The sequence below is a fragment of the Microtus ochrogaster genome, linkage group LG2 (genome assembly GCF_000317375.1).
Source record: "Microtus ochrogaster isolate Prairie Vole_2 linkage group LG2, MicOch1.0, whole genome shotgun sequence".
Classification (NCBI taxonomy): domain Eukaryota; kingdom Metazoa; phylum Chordata; class Mammalia; order Rodentia; family Cricetidae; genus Microtus; species Microtus ochrogaster.
In genome coordinates, this window is record NC_022028.1 from 48,969,434 (window position 1) to 48,986,986 (window position 17,553).

The 17,553-nt window shown below is 50.5% G+C and overlaps 1 protein-coding gene across 1 annotated transcript in view; it reads right to left on the reverse strand.

The window, feature by feature from the left end:
* Pde9a (phosphodiesterase 9A) overlaps positions 1-17,553 on the reverse strand; it is an 85,002-nt gene that overhangs the window by 39,365 nt on the left and 28,084 nt on the right. The window contains exons 2-4 of the mRNA XM_005360302.2: positions 16,487-16,557; positions 14,516-14,593; positions 10,231-10,274 (exon numbers count right to left, since the gene is read on the reverse strand). Of these exons, the coding sequence (XP_005360359.1) occupies positions 10,231-10,274; positions 14,516-14,593; positions 16,487-16,557 (193 nt within the window). The remainder of the gene's footprint in view (positions 1-10,230; positions 10,275-14,515; positions 14,594-16,486; positions 16,558-17,553) is intronic.

Consider the following 17,553-nt stretch of genomic DNA (forward strand, 5'->3'; position numbering starts at 1 on the left):
TGAGTACATCCCATGTTCCTCTTTTTGGGTCTGGCTTACCTCACTCAGGATAGTGTTTTCTATTTCTATCCATTTGTATGCAAAATTCAAGAAGTCCTTGTTTTTTACTGCTGAGAAGTATTCTAGGGAGCAATGTAATCTTAAATTCCCTAGAAACAACAACAACTCTTTACTTTTGCAGGTTTTCAGGGGTGGCAGGAAATTCCCTACCTCGCGATGTAACCTGACCTGGTCACCATGCCAGAGGCAGGCACAAGGCAGGACTGTAAACTTATCTTACAGTCACAAGGGAAGGGGGCTGGGCAAGTTTCTCCCACTAACACCAGAGTGCTCTAACCATTGCCAGCGGGGGCTTGCCAGGTCTTTCCTCACAAGGGTTGGGGGTGATACCACACCTGAGTCCATGAGCTAACTAATGGTCAGAGCAGACAGACGGACAGAGCAAGCACAGATTCTAGGAGGAGATTTGTGCCTAGTGGAAGTCTGTCTCCACAAAAGCGCCAGTGGGTCCAGGGCAAGGGCCGCCTCTCAGCCAGGCTGGCGGTGACAGCCCAGGTGTGCTGAGGGAGACGGTTGGGCAGTGAGCCCTGTGTAAATCGATTTGAAATGGATCACAGCTTTACAGCCAAAGCTGAGATGAGCCTTTCTGAAAATGCCTCTTGAGAGAAGATGAAGGACGTAGCAAAGATAAAAGAAAATATGTTACTCCCGGTGTCGTCCAATTCTCCACCTCTGCTCCTCTGATGACCTCATTAAGAACATGAAAATGGTGGCGGGGGGGAGGGGGATAGAAAATAGAAGCCAGGATCTGAGAAAGAAAGTCACGTGTGACTAACGGGAACCACCAGATCACTGTTTCCTACGGCAAGCCACAACAGAGCAACAACACTGGCCGGTTTAAAAAGTGACCAAAATGTAAGCTATTCAAATGGCCAGTCGATATATAAAATGCCTATATATACCGCCAAGTAGCCTGAGAAATACAAACGGAAGCTGTACTGAGATGCGCGAGGGGTCTCATACCCACCAAACTGTGAAAGCAGCAGGCTGATCATGGGTGCCCTTGCGGTAATCAGCAACTGAGCTGTAGCTCGTGAGTACAGTGGTCATTTCCTCATATACTCGGCCCTTCTATGCCTCGGTTTCCCCTCCCTCCAAGGACTTTCTGAGGTCACTTCAAATAATGCCACGGAGCCTAGTTCCATCTCCAGACACATGGGAGGTTAACCCCATGTGTTACACTTGCTCCCAGGCCGTACCTAGGATGCAATGTTGGCAAGCAAGCCCACAGTGAGACTTTCACAGTGATCATGGCAGCTGGGCCCCAAATCAGAAGCCACCTAAAAACCCAGAGACAGATACTTGGGTTCAAGTTGAAGACCAAAAAAGCAAAGCAACCAAGCCGCTAGAGAGATCTTACCACTACCAAGGTTCAGACAAACAAAGGGGAGATCCTACAACGCTCTCCACCAACCTCACACTCCACTGAGTTCCTGTTCCTTACACTTTATAGTCCTCTCTCGGCCCAGCCATATCGCTCCTGTCTCCACCTTCTTCGTGCCGGGATTGAAGGTGAGAACCCAAGAGCTGGGATCACCTTTGTGTGAGCTCTGTTTCTCTTTTAGACAGATTCAATCTCGTGTAGTCCAGGGTTGTCTTGAACTCACAGAGATCCGTTTGCCTCTGTCTCCCTGCTGGGGTTGAAGGTGCGTGCCACCACTCCCTGGCCTATATGGCTAACTAGTGTGACTACTTTGCCCTCTGGTCTTCAGGCAAGCTTTACTGATTAAAGCACAGATAATATGCCACCATAGTGACCACTGTGTCCACCCACAGGGGCCTAGAGCACACGCATGCTCAGAGTCACAGAAGCGGTCAAAGGCCTATGAATCAGTAACTGTGACACCAAGCCAGAGTCCGCACATCGAGGGGGGCCGGCACACAGCAGGAGTCTGTACTAGTGGCACTAGGGAGGTGGCAGTGCAATCTGGTGACACAAGCAGAGATGGCGTGCTCTTAGGGTATGGGGGAGTTGCCTGGAGGCAGCACCCAGGGAGTTGCTAAGGTTGATGGAGACCTTCATCTTCACTGGGTGATAGCTGTCTCTCTGGCCTTTATCTAATTCCTTGAATAGCGCCCTCTGAAACTGCGCATTCTGGTTAGACCTGGCTGAGCACTGGGTTCTGCTGGCCCTCAGGATGTCTTGGTACAGAGGGCAGTTGGACCATGCATGGCCCTGAAGCCCTGAGCAGTGTTCAGATGCCAGTGCCATTCTCAACCAAAGGAAACCCTATGGCCAGGGCACACATTCTGGGGGCCTCTGCCCCGCTGCTTGCCACCCGCGTCTCTGGCAGTGGCGTGATGCTGCCCGAGCTGGCTAGGCGGCCCCAAGGCGAAGTGTGAGCCCGCCATTCCCGAAACAGCTATTTTGTATTTCATACACTGCACCCTGTTTGTTTTTAAAAATAATGCAGGCATGGATGACTAAGATTCTGCTTATGAAGCTTAAAAGCCTTAATGCTTTGGGCTGAAACTGCACTAAATATAGAAAATATTATTAAGAGGCATTATTACTGCTCACAAACAACACATCTGCGCTCAAATTCTGAGCAGTAACTTGGCTTCCGGGCAAAATCAAGAGCCCACACAGCGTGTGTCAGTTTGGCCCTGAGGGAGCGCCCCTGCTCCATTAGAATCCTACAGTTTTGTTGAGACAAGGTTTTGCCCATTGGACAATGCCCTTGGGGTTACTTAAAATGATAGCTACCATTTATTGAGCATCGCTAAGAGGCAGGCCCTCACTAAGCATTTTGCATAAATTACACCATTTACCCTCTGAAGAACCCCGCTGAGGTGTCTATTTTAATTCCTATTCTGCACAGGAAATGAAAACTCATCTGTGGGGAGCATGAGGTAGCTTTCCCAAAGCCACTTCACCCAGCTGGCAGATGATACAGCTTCAGACGGGCCGTTTATTCTTGGCTTCCTATTTGCGAGTCCAAAGCTCTAAGTCTGGGCCCCAGAGAAGTGATCACTTAGGGAGGTTATCCAGGAAGTCCTCCAAGGTGTGTGTGTGGGGGGCGGGGGCAGGCACTGAGGCATATTCTTGAGGAAGTGACCATGGTGGACAGGGTACATACACACACACTCACACACACACACACACACACACACACACACACACACATACATACACACACATATACATACATACATACATACATACACACACACATACATACATACACACACACACATACATACATACATACATACATACATACATACATACATACAGTTGCGGTTGACAGCCCATTGCAGCATGCCTGCCCGAGAGAAATGTGCATGTCTGAATAATAGCCACAACCCAGTCCTGAGACCTCAGATCCATCGAGAAGAATCATTATGTGGTCTCATGAAAAGCAGTTCCCCCCAAGTATGGCTGCCACATCCACCGCCCAGATACAAAGCAAAATGTGTCTGGCTTTCTCAAGCAGATGGGTCCTGCAGTGGCCATGTGTCCCCTGGAAGAGCGGTGTGCCCATGACTTTCTCAAGACACAGCAACTTTTGACCATGGAGTCACACTGAACCTAGCAATGGCACCTTCAATTTTCTGAACCTGTACAGTGCTTGTGGGTTCTGCATGTCCTCCTTCATGGCCCAGCATTGCCCTAGAGCCCAGGACAGGCCCGTGTAACCACGCCCTTCCAACCTGGAGTCCCGTGGAGTTCTTTACATCACGGTGCACATGCCACCAGCTCCACTGCGCATGGCTGGAATGTTCTGCCTCCAAGATGGAGTGTGGGGGGGGGGTGTCCAGGACTTTATTTGCTGCAACTTTGTTGCCACCACTGTTTGCAAAGGACAGAGGGCAGAGCACAGGTGACAGGTGGCCAGCAGTAGACAATGCTCAGAATTCCCCCTGGGGGCAGGCAGCCTGTCCACAGCATACACCTGCCCCCTTCGATGTGGAGGGTAGAAGTGGACCTTTGCTGGAGATCCGGGGAGACCAGGTCAGAGGGTCCCTGTGTGCCTTGCCACCTGTGCTACTGGTGTCCATGAGACTCCACCCTGCACCTGCTCCCACGCGCTGCCAGTGTCTGAACTCACAGAGACCTCAGCGCCCCAGGAGATCCTGCTGAGAAGGTTTCAGAAGTGTCCATGGAACTCCAGGCACTGCCAGACCAAGCATTCTGCTGGGTCCGTGTGGACCAAAGGAAGCAACCCTGCCAGTTCAGTGTGCAAGCCTGTCTTAGGAGACAGGGGATGAGGAAGCTCCCTCAGGAATTTGCATTCAGCTTGGCTTTCCTGCTTGCTGGAGGTGTAATTTGCATGCTATTTCATCCAGAGTTCACTGTGTGGCGGAGCGGTTTTGTCTGCATGTATTTCGCTGTACATTGCCACTGTTTATCCCCAAATGTTTCCATCACCCCAGATGGAAGCCCCACACCTGTGGGCCTGCAATCTCCATTTCCGCTCCCCTCCCTTCCCAAGGCCCTGGCAGCATCTGGTCTGCCTCGCATCTATAGATTTGCCTATTGCTATTTCAAATATGCCACTGTGGCATTAGGGGGGCCATATCCTGCAGTTAGTGTGGGGTCCACACAGGCTGTGTGGCATGAAGCTGTTCCCATTCCTTTTAGGCATGAGTGACACTACCTCGTGTGCATGGGCCACGTTTTGACCCAAACCTGAGGTGTGTATCTATTGTGAGTGATACCGCTATGGATTTTCATGTATATATATTTAAAGATTTGTTTATTTATTAAGCATACAATGTACTGCTAGCAAGGAAGGCACCAGATCTTATTACAGATGGTTGTGAGCCACCATGTGGTTGCTGGGAATTGAACTCATGACCTCTGGAAGAGCAGCCAGTGTTCTTACCCTCTGAGCCATCTCTCCAGCCCCTCATGTATATTTTTGCGTGGTTGCCGCACTGAAGTGTTTTGAGATACAGCGAGTAAACCAGTCAGTCCTTTTAGACGGCTGATCACCCAAGGGGAAGGGCCAGAGAGCAGTACTAAAGGTTTAGAGCAAAGCAGAGGAGATACTGTTGGTGCAACAGGCTAGTTTCTCACTGAGCTGTTCTCAAACCTGTCGGTGGCACCCTTCTCTAGCCCCTCTCTCCCTGCCTGCCTGAGGACTTCCTCTGTTCAGGGAAGCCCAGGAGTGATGGAAAAGCCACCACCCCAGACAGCTGTCTGTCTCACAGAGGACAGTTTTCTGATGTCATACATACACACACATACATACATACACACACACACTGTTTGGAGATATATATAAAGGGAAAGCGGAAAAGGGTACATTAGAAGAGAATGGGTGCCTAGCACCCAGTGTCTGTTAGCCTAACCAGGAACATGAATGAGGAGAGGATGCTGACCAACAAGGGAGGTGCTGTGTCTCTCTGCAGGGAAGGGACAGACCTGCTTTAGAGTCAGTACCTTCTTCCTGCAGAGTTCACACTGCACTCCCACGCTACTCTGAGGGACAGAGCAGACCCAAACATGGCCCAGATTTGCTCGGGTTACTTCTGCCAAAGAGCAGAGACCTGTCCTTTTGTGCTAAGCAGAATTTTATGCAGGGCCCTGCAGTTGCACCCTGGCTTCTGGTCACCCTCACCCTGCTGGCATTCTCGGGGAAGCCACACTTCCAGGTTGCTCCCTCACTTAAAGAGAGCTCACACTCACGGTGTATGGCAGGCATTTTCTGGTTCTGTCTGGTTCTGGACCGTGGAGAGGATGCATCCTTCTGCCTGCGTTCAGGCTGCCGTCAGAAGCTGGGATGCACACACACAGGCGTGGTCCTCTGCAGCACTGCCTATTTCTCCAAGTCATTAGTCATGCTCGTGACCCCAGACGTGGAAAGAGCTTCACAGCATTGGCCCAGCTGCTCACATGCACCCTCTACACCGGCCTTCCCCAAACCCTCCAGGAAGCTCAGCTCTTAAGTCCCCAGGACTCAGTTCTAGCTTATGTTAATAAATCAGAACCCAACTCCTACCAGTCTTGGTCTGGCTCCAAAGTCACACAAAACTCCATTTTTTTTTTTGAGTCAGTATTAGGACTGGCTTTTCCAATACACAAACTATTTATAGTTTTACAAACTAAAAGATCCTAGAAACTGAGATTTAAAAACGTTTGTCATGTAGGAATTGAACCCAGGACTTTACGTACGCTATGCACTACACTATAACCTTTCACACATGCAAACCCATTTCTGTAGCACTAAGAGGAAACCAATGAGGTTACCAAGCAACACCCAAAAGCCTTTCACCAGCAGCTACAACCCCGAAAAGAAGACACCCCAACAAGTGCAGAAATTCAGGCATGAAAGAGGCCATGAAACATTAGTAACATGAATTGTCCCCAAATTGTTCAGTGTATTCAATGGGATTTCACTAAAATTTTGAGCAGTCTTTTTTTTTTGTTTGTTTGTTTTTGTTTTTTGGGTTTTATTTTTTTGTCAGTTATTGACAGACTCACTCCAAAAATTATTTAAAAATAAACTCGGCGTCAATTTTGAAAAAAATTAAGAAAAAAAAAAAAGAGGCTTTGCCCACCCGTTTGCAAGACTTGCCATGGGTCCACAGTCATTGGTCTACGTTCATGGTCAGGACAGGTGTGTGTGCTAATGGACCAGGAGGCTGGGCCCAGGTGAAGACTCATACAGGTGTGGTCAGCTGATTTTGCACAAAGGGGCCATGGTGACAGCATGGGGCCATCTTTTCATCTCATGGAGCTGCAGCAAATGAATCTCCATATGGAAAACACATGCCTCAATTCTCTCTTCGACTTGGCAGACTAGACTAAGCAACCCCTGCCTAAGGAGAAAAGCAGGAGGAGGAGCAGCGTGGTGTGGAGGAGCCATGAGGACACAATCCGCTTCCTAACCCACAGCTACAGCTGATCGTGAGAAAGACACCAGTCAGGCAAGCTGGCTCCTACCTGCAATCCTAGCACTTGGGAAGCTGAGACTGGAGGACTGCCATGAGTTCTAGGCCAGTCTGGTGTTCCATAGTGAGTTCCAGGCTAGCCTGGGCTATAAAGATTCTGCCTCAAACATACAAAACTAAATAAAGAGGCAAGACATATCACACACACACACACACACACACACACACACACACACACACACACACTGAGAGAGAGGAGAGAGAAGGACAGACAGACAGACAGACAGACAGACAGACTAATCAGGTAGGGGACACTAAACAGATGATTCACAATCCTGAAATTCACAACCAGGAATGTCTGAGAACTGGGAACCCCAGGCCTCAATGTAGTGTGGGATGATGGTTCGATCCTGGCACAGATAAAGGACTAGGAGAAGCCGTGCTGAAATCCATGCAGAGAACTGGATTTAGTTAGTAATATAAAAATAAAATAGCTTTCTGCTCAGAGGAAGCCAGGAAAGCTTCTTACAATAAAAATATTTATGCTACAAGAAGTTAGACACATAGCTACTGTCAAGAGAACTGTATGAGAATTTATATAAGAAACGCCTCGGAGAACAGGCTGAAGCCACTGGTGCCCTATGACGTCACACGGCAGACAAGAAGGAGATCTGGACACAGGGCCGCACACATGGCTGGCTCTCTAAAGGCACTTCAAAGTTCACCCTGTCGCACCGTCTCCCCAAGACCCAAACTGAATTTCACAAAGGCAAGCTGACTTCAGCTCTACCTCCTGCATGCACAAAGATCAACTCCGAATCTGCCATGTGGGCTTGGATGCAGCTTGGTGGCAGAATGCTTGCCTAGCATGCACAAGACCCCTGGGCTTTACACTACACTGCAAACAACAATAACAACAAAACAAGCAAGCAAACACATCCATATGGCGCTAAAGATACAAACTAAAACTATAAAACCCCTAGAAAAAAGTATATCAGCAAACTTCCCAGCCAGGAGGTAAAGCCAGGTGCAGTGGGGAGAGTTCTATAGCTAAATGGATCCTGGTTCAATTCCCAGAGCCCACATGGCGGCTCTGTCGTTAACTCCAGTTTCAGGAGGTCTGATGCCCTCTTCTGGCATCTGAGGGCACTGCATGCATTCAGTACACATACATACATGCAGGCAAGACAGGCACACACATACACACTATAGAATACAAATCTAAAAAAGAGAATTAAACTGGACTTTTTCAAAATGTAAAGCTTTTAGGTGGTGCAAGCCTGTGACTCCAGCCTATGACCGGGGACGTGAAGAAAGCAAGTCTCTGAGTTCAAGGCTTTGTGGATGACATAGTGAGACCCACAGTCAAAAGACGAAGACCCAGAAATGTGGTTCAGTTGTAAGGTGCTGGCTTAGCCTGTATGAGTCCCTGAATTTGACTCCCGGCACCAACAAAAAAATCAAAACGACCAAGCCCATCTGATTCTTGAAATCCACCAATCAGGGGATGAATAGGATACTTTGGACAAAGGAAACATTTATTGTGCTTCTGACAAAGGGTGTTTGTGTATGATGGTGTGTTAACTGCCAAGCTGACAGAATCTAGGATCACCCGGGAGACGGGTCTCTTGTTTACATGAATTGAGATAGAAAGATTCATTTTAATTGTGGGCAGGACCATTCCCTGGGGAGGGGATTCCGCGCTCTGGAGAAACTGAGCCACACTGGCAAGCATGCATCCGTCACTCATGCTATCCCAGTCATGGATGTTACATGAGCAGCTACTTCACGCTCCTGCTGCCTTGATGCTCCCACCAGACTGTGTGACCTTGAACTGTAAGCTGAAATAAACCATTTCTCCTGCAAAAGCTTTCATCATAGTGGTTATCACATCAGTGGGAACAGACGCTAAGTGTGAACCTTCAGTGCATCCGTCAAGGGCTTCCCAGAGCAATCAGTGCAGGAGCAGCAACTAGGAGTTACCGATGAACAGCGGGGTCGTACAATAAATAAAAAACAGACACTCAAGGGTGCTCATGGTCAGTAATTGTTAGGGAATCCACAAATTAAAACTATGGCCTACTCCTCTTCCACAGCCGTCAGAGTGACTGTAACAGCTCATAGTGCTGAGAAGACAGCCAGCCGGAGTAGGGCACCAGGAAGCCCAAGATGGCACAGCCGTGTCAGAGAAGGGGAGTAGCAGGCTTTGAAGGAGCCAAATGTACACTTTACCTCATGACCCTACCGTTTCACTCAAGCCCCACCCCCTAGTCTTTCACGGCATCTTGACTCATAAAAGAATGACCCAAAAGTCCATTCAGAAATGAATGAGAAGTACAGGGTGCGGATGACCATTATTGACTAACAGGCACCATGGCCGGTGCTCATGACACCAGTGGTTCTCAGAAGCGTCCTGTGGAGTCACTTCCTGGATCATTTTTTTTCCTGTGTGAAACTCTGGAAAGGGGCTGGGGAGACTGTTTGCTGTGAAGCGTGAGGACCCGTGTCTCATTCCCAGACCCCTCGTAAAGAGCTGGGCAAGGTGGCACATGCATGCTCTCCAGATTTGGAGAGGTAGACACAGGAAGATCCCATGGGGTTCCCTGCCCGGCCAGCCTAGCCTAGTCAGTATGCAAGACCCAGGAGAATAAGAGATCCTGTCTCAATGAGCAAGATGGATGTTCCCGAGGAAGGACACGACAGGAGAGTGATGTCTGGTTTCTATATGTATGCACACAGTCATAAGAAACACTAACACCCTTCTCCCCCTAACACTTCACACAAACCCTGGGAAACACATCTACTGGATCGTCTCCAAAACTAAGCCAGCTGTCAAGCAACGCGAGAGAATGAATGTTCTCGGGAACCTCGGTTTCATCGACGGTGACAGCAGTGTACAGCTTCTTCAAATCACATCCAGGTGCACACTTAAACAGGGGCATTTTACTGTGCACAAATCACATACAAACAGAAGCGGTTTTAAAAAATCCAAAAGGAAAGAGGCTTCCTACAAAATCTCACGCCTGATTGAAGCACATTGGGAATCCTGGTGGGCTGGGGGTCTGGGTGGGCGGATCATAGGAACAGAGATGGGTGTAGAACTGAAGTGGGATGACACCCAGTATCTAGCATGTTCTCTGGGTCAGGGTGGGAACTCGGGCGGGGGGGCACCTGGACAAGAACATGAGGTTTCAGATTCTGCAGTGGAAGCAGGCTGCAGAACTGAACACTTAACCAACATGCATTCATTCCATCATAGGGAAAGACTGGAACCCCCCTCTCTCTCTCTCCATATTTTATATAATTTAAAATGCGATAACAGGGCCTTACCAGATAGTTGCTTGACAGCCACAGGTCTCACCTTGTAGGGAGTTCTGTAAGAGAAGAGAAGGCTCCATGAGTGGCTGCCAGAGGCGCCGGTGGCTGCCAGCGATAAGCGATCCCTGGGGAGCATTACAATCTAGCTTGGTGATTTGTTTTCTTTTCCTGCTGCGGAGCCGGAGCTAGAACTCCAGGCCCTGCACGTTCCAAGCTCACGCTCTGCATTCTAAGACCCCTTCCCCCAATCTGGCTGTTCTGAGTTCTCTCATTCAGGGGCATCTAGTTTTAAAAATCATATCGTTTAACAAGTTCCTTTATAATGTCCTTTATATTTGACTAATGAAGCAAACTTCTGTCATCGATTAACTAAGACCCAAAGATGCAGTATCGGGTGCGAAGAAAAGACTCTGACATTCTTTGCCTAATTCTATCCCAAGCCAGTGCAAACTGGCTCCCTCTCATTTCTGTTGAAGCTCGGCAGACCGCACTGGGACCACTGACCCTGTCAGAAACACATGCCATTGTGGGCCTGTTTGAAGTCCTGCAGGGGACACTGGCTATTGGGGCAGCAGGGAAAAGCTCTCCATGCATGTAAGGACCTCTAGCAGGCAGGGGCAGGCTTCTGAGACCAGCAGAAATCATGTGAAGTTGGGCAATGTCCAGGGCTCAGAGCTAACCTCAGGAGAGACAGGTGGATTGGCGGCTGCTGCTGCTGCTGCTGTTGCTGCTGCTGTTGCTGCTGTTGTTTTTAACCCAGGAGTTTGGCAGAAGTTATAACCTGATAGCAAGAGCACTAGAGGGCTGGAGAGACAGCCCTCAGAGGTGCTGCTGCCTGGCTGTGCGCTAGCTACACAGGTAAAGTTCAAACACCTGACTCTAGGTCTCACAGATGAAGTTGGGAAGTCATGTTTCAAGATGAGCCATGAGAGCCCAGGGACCCTCAGACCTGTCTTGCTCATTCACTCGTGCTTCTGAGAGCCCATGGTGGTAGGAGTGGGCAGTGAACAAGACCAAAATGCTCCTGTCACGGCAATGAACTCCCACGTTCAAGTGCGGGTTTCTGAAGAGACATTATTCTGTCACAGAGTTACAGTGTCTGTCTTTAGGATGGGTGACCCGTTTGTTACCCAGAATGTTTTGGTTTGAATGCAAGCAGAGGCCACTGGCCAGAGATGAGGAGGGCCTGGACATAGACTGCAAGACACTTGGACCACAGGCAGAACTTCCTGGCTACATTCCACAGCCTCTTGCTTAGCCTTCGCACAGGGTTTCCAAATCCTCTCAGCTCAGTAGAGCCAGTGACCGCGTCTTCTGGGACTGAATAAAGCCTTGGCTCCATCTGAACTGAGTTATGGCTTCCTTGTGTCTCTTCCTCGACTCTGTTAATATAATGTAAATGAAATAACCCCTTCCCTTTAGAGGTGATAAATGGCCTTGGACTTTCACTGTGTGTCTGTTCTGCCTCGTGCTTCTTCTAGGACGCTTGGGGAGGCAGCAGCCTGGCGCCAGCCGGACATCCACGGGGCATGTGTGCCTAGCAGAGGGATGGCTGTCCAGCCCTCCTTGCTGGGGCCTGGTTGCTTTACCCAGCAGAAAGCTGCACGTCTCACAACTTGGCTAAAATCGGAAACCAAAGATGTGTTTGTGTTATGTCAGGAATGTGCGGTGTCAGTTCTGGGCTTCTCCTCGCTCCATATGCTACGCCATATGCCCCCTCTCCTCACGCCACTGAAGCATCTGTTCCCCTTCCCCAGCAAGAGAGGAAGGGCAGGGTCCAAGAGGCTGCGGCGAGAGCGGGACACCACCAAACCTAGAACATCCCTTGGTCAGAGAGAGGCGCCAGATGGGAAAAGGTCCTCTGAGGGCAAACCTGTAGCTCCAATTTGGCCAGGCTCCAAGATGCCCGTTCTCACTTATTGGTCCTGGGAACAGGCTGCTCATTCATCATGGCTTGCCAGCTCCAGAGGAGAACGGAAGCCGATTGGCTTTCCATCTTGCTGCTGTGATTTGGGGTTTGAAACAGGTGCAGAAAACACAGCAGGCAAGCACTAATCCGTGAGAGATGGAGACAGCCGCCCATTTGACCAGGACCAGGATGAAGGTGGCTGCTTAGAAACCTCTGAGTCTTGGGGAGTCATGGGAAACCCATCCAGTGAACAGGCTCCAAGTGTGTGGATGAGACCGGCACCCACAGCCGAGTCCCTTCCACCAGCGGGAGGCAGGGACAGCAGGAGGTGACCATGTCCAAGTTGAACAGCTCTGAGGTCTTCAGAGGTGGGGGAGGTAAAAACAGACACAAGTGATCAGGTGTGCAGTCAATGTGGCCCCTGGAAGGGCGGGTAAGGGGTGGGCCTGTGCTTGTGGGGGAGTGTGGAGGGGTGGGTCACAAGACCAGGGAGTCTGTCCTGTACTCCTGAGAATGGTACCGGCTGGGATCAGAGGATAGAACTTTCTGGTCACAGGCCTATGCCTAGGTCCAGAGTAGTTTCAGAGGTTCCCCTCCGTGGGGGGTCCTCACCCCAGACCGCACTCCAGAACCCTCTGCAGAGGTTCCCCTCCGCGGGTGGCCCTCACCCCAGGCCGCACTCCAGAACCCTCTGCAGAGGTTCCCCTCCATGGGGGGTTCTCACCCCAGGCCGCACTCCAGAACCCTCTGCAGAGGTTCCCCTCCGTTGGGGGGTCCTCACCCCAGGCCACACTCCAGAACCCTCTGCAGAGGTTCCCCTCCGTGGGGGGTTCTCACCCCAGACCGCACTCCAGAACCCTCTGCAGAGGTTCCCCTCCGCGGGTGGTCCTCACCCCAGGCCGCACTCCAGAACCTTCTGCAGAGCTTTACAAAGATCAATAAATCATAAAGGAGCCCGTGAGTCAAGCAGATCCCTTTAAAAGATGTTGCTAGTTTCAGTGCCCAGCAAGAGCGGAAAGCCACTGTCCAGTTGACCTGGTCATACTGGGCCACCAGTGTGGGCAAGTGGATGCATGTCTTCATGTCAGACAGGCACGGCAAAGCACCAACAGGCATGCCTCTAGGTCAGGCACTCCCACAGAGACCAGGCTGGGGCATCCCCAGACCACACATGTCATGATGCACACGGCATCTTCAGCAACCACTCGCAACTCTGGCAATCCCTTCCCAGCACACAGGCTCAGGTCAAGATACTGAGTCCATTCTGGGGGAGAAGAGGGAAGAAGGGATGCTGGAGGGGACATGCAGGAGAACATGGAGGCCCAGAAGACAGCACACTCACACCTCAGCAGGCATTGTCCACCATGCCTGTGTCTGTTACTTCCCCATCTCCATGCACCCACACAGGCAATGCACCGATACCCAACTCGCAGCATGTGGTCACCCCCAGATCTAGGTCATTTAGTCTAAGCCCACAAACACGTTGTCCATGTCCCTGCCTCACCCAGCCTTCTAGATACCTCACTCTGTCTCCACATCCACACCACTGTAACCAGACACAGCACCAGACACCTGTCCAACCTCACGCATCTCCATCCCCCTCTGCATCTGAGAGGTGGTTTTCAGCATCCCACAAAGCAGTGTTCCTTCTGGACACTGGGCATGTGTGTGTGTGTGTGCATGTGTATGCATGTATGTGTGTGTGATGCATGCGCGTGTGTGTGCGCATGTGCGAGTGTGTGATGTGGAAGTCAAAGGATCTTCCATCTTCACACGGGTCCTGGGCTCGAACTCATACCATTACACTTGGGTACAAACACTTTGCCAGCTGGATCATCCTGCCAGCCCCAGAGGCTGCTTTTTGAGTTTTGTTTAGTTGAACTGCGCACATGACATGGAGACGCCCAGGGACTTTCCAGACCACCTGGGAAAGTGGCAACACTGACACAAAGGATCTGTTTGTCCCATGCCCTCCCTGAGGGTACAGATGACTGGCTCCAGCTATATACTCGACCTTCTGTGCCTCAGTCTCCTTCCTTGTAGGCACAGAACGTTCCAGCAAGGGCTTAAATGGGGTGACAAAGTCCCCAGGAAGCTCTAGCCGTCTCAGAAGGATCCCTCAGGCTGGAGCTATGCTCCTAGTCTAGTTAGCCTAGTTCCCTGTGTCTGCACACGGCCGGCCTCCTTCTACGGCCCCTACTGAGAACGGAGCACGGCTTCCCAAGAAGGCAGGAGTGAACCGAGCCTCCTCCCCCTGCTTCCCATCTGCCTCTTCCCTTCTCTGCTGAAACTTCACACTCTTCAACAGTAGTAAACAAAACCAAATTGCAAACTCCCGGGCACATGGCATGGAAGCATAAGGCACCCCAGGAAGAGATGCTTGCTTACCGCTCTGAGTTCGCAGGCATGGTGGGATCGATAGAGACCATGGCGTCATCCGTGGTCAGAAGGGAGATGGTGGTGTTCCTGCAAAAGACTCAAGTCAGCACCGCCCCCTGTACACACGTGCACCCAGGCCTCACGTGACAGAGCCCAGAGGAACCAGGCTCGCCCTGAGGACTGGGGACCAGGTGTCCTTGACTAAGGGCAGGCAAGGGCAGCGGGTTGTACCTCACCCTCCCTTAGCAAATCACGTTAAAAGGGTAAGCGTATTCTGAGAGCCTGCCAATTTTTAACTAATTTAAAGTGGGAATTGGAGCAAGGCTAATTTATTGAGTTGGGAGATGAAGGAAGCTACGGTGCCCCAAAACTAACATAAATCAGAGACAAGAATCATCGCTTGCTTATCTGGCTGCTTCTGGACCCTGGGAGAGCCCAAAGCGCAGGTCCCATTGCTCTCCCACAAAGCGGACTTAAATGGTCAAAACCAGTTTCCTCCGCAGCTTCTCATCTCTGGGGTTTCTGAGGAGCTGTTACCTCTGCCAAGTGAACTAAGCCCTCGGATCCTCAGCTGTGAATGATCACTACTGTATTTTCATTTGTGTGTATAAGGATGAGTGCATGCTGTGTGGTGCATGAGGCCAGAGGTCAAACCTCCAAGGCGTTCCTCGGGCAGCACTCGCCTTCAATTTTGAGACAGAGTCTCTTAGTGGGACGGGGGCCTGCAATTCAGCTAGCCTACCTGGCTAGTGAACCCCCACTGCCTGTTCCTGCCTGTCCCTGCCTCCTAAGGACTGGGATTACAAGTGTGTGCCACCACACTTGGCTTTTTATGTGAGTGTTAACTCGGGTCCTCACAAGTGCACAGCAAGGACTTTATCCAGCTCCCCAGGGGCCTGTGAATTCTTCAGATCAGTACCATGGAAATGAGACCCCAGTCTGACAGGGTAGGGAAGCTGCCCGCGTGGTGGCTGCTTTTACTGCACTAGAATCATCTGCGGTGGCCATCACCGCAGTCCCTTTCTTGCTGGTTTGCGAAAAGCTTTGGTCATCCTTCTGTCCCTTTCACCTCCACTGACTCTGACCCCAACTTTAAGGTTCTTGCCATCCAGTGTCATACCCATACACCTCTTTTTTTCTCCTGCTTCTTTCTTTAGTTGTGTCTGTGACAGAGTCTCACAGTATAGTCCAGGCTGACTTCTCACTCACAATCCTCCTGCCTCAACCTCCCAAATACCAGCATCACAGGCATATGTCATCCGTGCCTGGCTTTTGGTTGTCTTTTCTAATGGAAAATTAGGTGTTAAAATGAATCATGTGCACCTTAGCCAAAATGCTCAAGGCCAGAGTGTTTGGGACTTTTTTTTTCTTCAGCTTTTAGGCTACTTGAATTTATGGGATGTAATGCTACAAGGAGCAGACCCATGTGTAAACACAATCCATGTCTTTCATGCTGTGTTTTGATTGACATTGCATCAGGTCATTCTCCACTTCTGGTGTCAGGTCAGCGCTAAAACTGTTTCACAGTTTGGAGAACTTGGGGTTTGGGGACTAGCGAGGCTCAGCCTGTAATTAGAAAATCCCCATGCTAGTACAGACTGGATTTAGGAAAGAAACTGTGGGGGGATTTGGAGGGTTCTGTAGGATAGACACGGGCTTTAAGCTCATCTTGAAGCTAGCCGTGTGTCACGCTGACGACAGCACCCCTGAGAGCAAGGACATTTACAGCTATTTGAGGAGGGAGCAACTCTGGACACAGCCACCTTCCTTTCTCAACAGGGTGAACGCGTGAGTGGAAGGAAAGGCCCAGCTCTGAAGAGGGGGCCCTGCTGAGTTCAACCCGGGGGCTGGACTCGGCTGCTGAGGTGCCGAGCCGGACTGAGCCTCACTGATCTGACCCTCCATCTGCAGCTTCACCTGCCCCTGGTCCACTGTGGGGATGACGCGGTCCTCATCACGGAGCACACAGGGGACACTCACCGAGGCAGGCCAGTGGCGATGCAGAACAGGTCCATAATGTCGCTGGAGTTGCAGTACTTACTGAAAACCACCTGCAAAACACGGAAGGTAGGCTGGGGAGTAGGCTCAGCGAGTCGTGCACCTGCTCTTCAAGCATGAGGACCCAGGTTCAATCCCTAGAACTCATGTATGTAGCCAAATGTCACAAGCTTCCGACACCAACGCCAGGGAGGCAGAGACAAGAGCATCCCTAGAGCTCACTGGTTAACCAGCCTAACCTATGTGGTGAGCGCCAGGCCGGTGGGAGACGTTGCCTCGAAAAATGAGACTCATGACCTCTGGTTTCCCTCATGCATGTGCGCACATGTGTATCTACATCCATACGAACACACATGTGCACACACGCATTTAAACAAAAAAGCACAAATCACAGGCAGTGAGGTAGCAGAGCGGTGGCTGGTTGCCATGGAGATGCTGGGTTCCAGGTACCAGGTACTCCCTTGCCCTTCGGAACCGGTGTTTACTTTTCAAAACCGTGGGCTCTCTGATGTCACGTGAGCATCTCTTCATTTTATCAGCGTGTATGGATTGTGGCAAAGCTTCATTCCTTTGTTAGGTGAAAATAAATTGCTCGCCTGCACCCCCGTGCCTGCAGTGCCCACGGCTGTGTGTGGCACAAAGGTGAAGATGAAGTTTCAGGGTATCACAGCACAGCTGGTCTCCAGTCACTTCACAGAGTTGTCATGGGAAAGGCAAATTTAAGTGTATTGATTAAAATAAAATGATTGCCTTTTAGCCTTTGGGGAATGAGGATCTGGGGCCGAACAACTAGATCAAAGGGGGCTCAAAATGACAAGAGAACAGCTGTGGACTGCGAGTGTCACAGCAACATATAAACTGTATACACTGCGCCTCTGCACATCAGCCAGCATCCAGCCCCGGCCCTGCGGGACAGCGAGGGCTGGTCTTGCAATGGCACGGTCTGCACAAGAGCCTGGATGTGAGCAGGTCTCAGCTCTTTTTCACTGGTAACCATCCTATTATTATTGCCATCCCTTCTTGTTAATAATATCTCTTATAACAATATA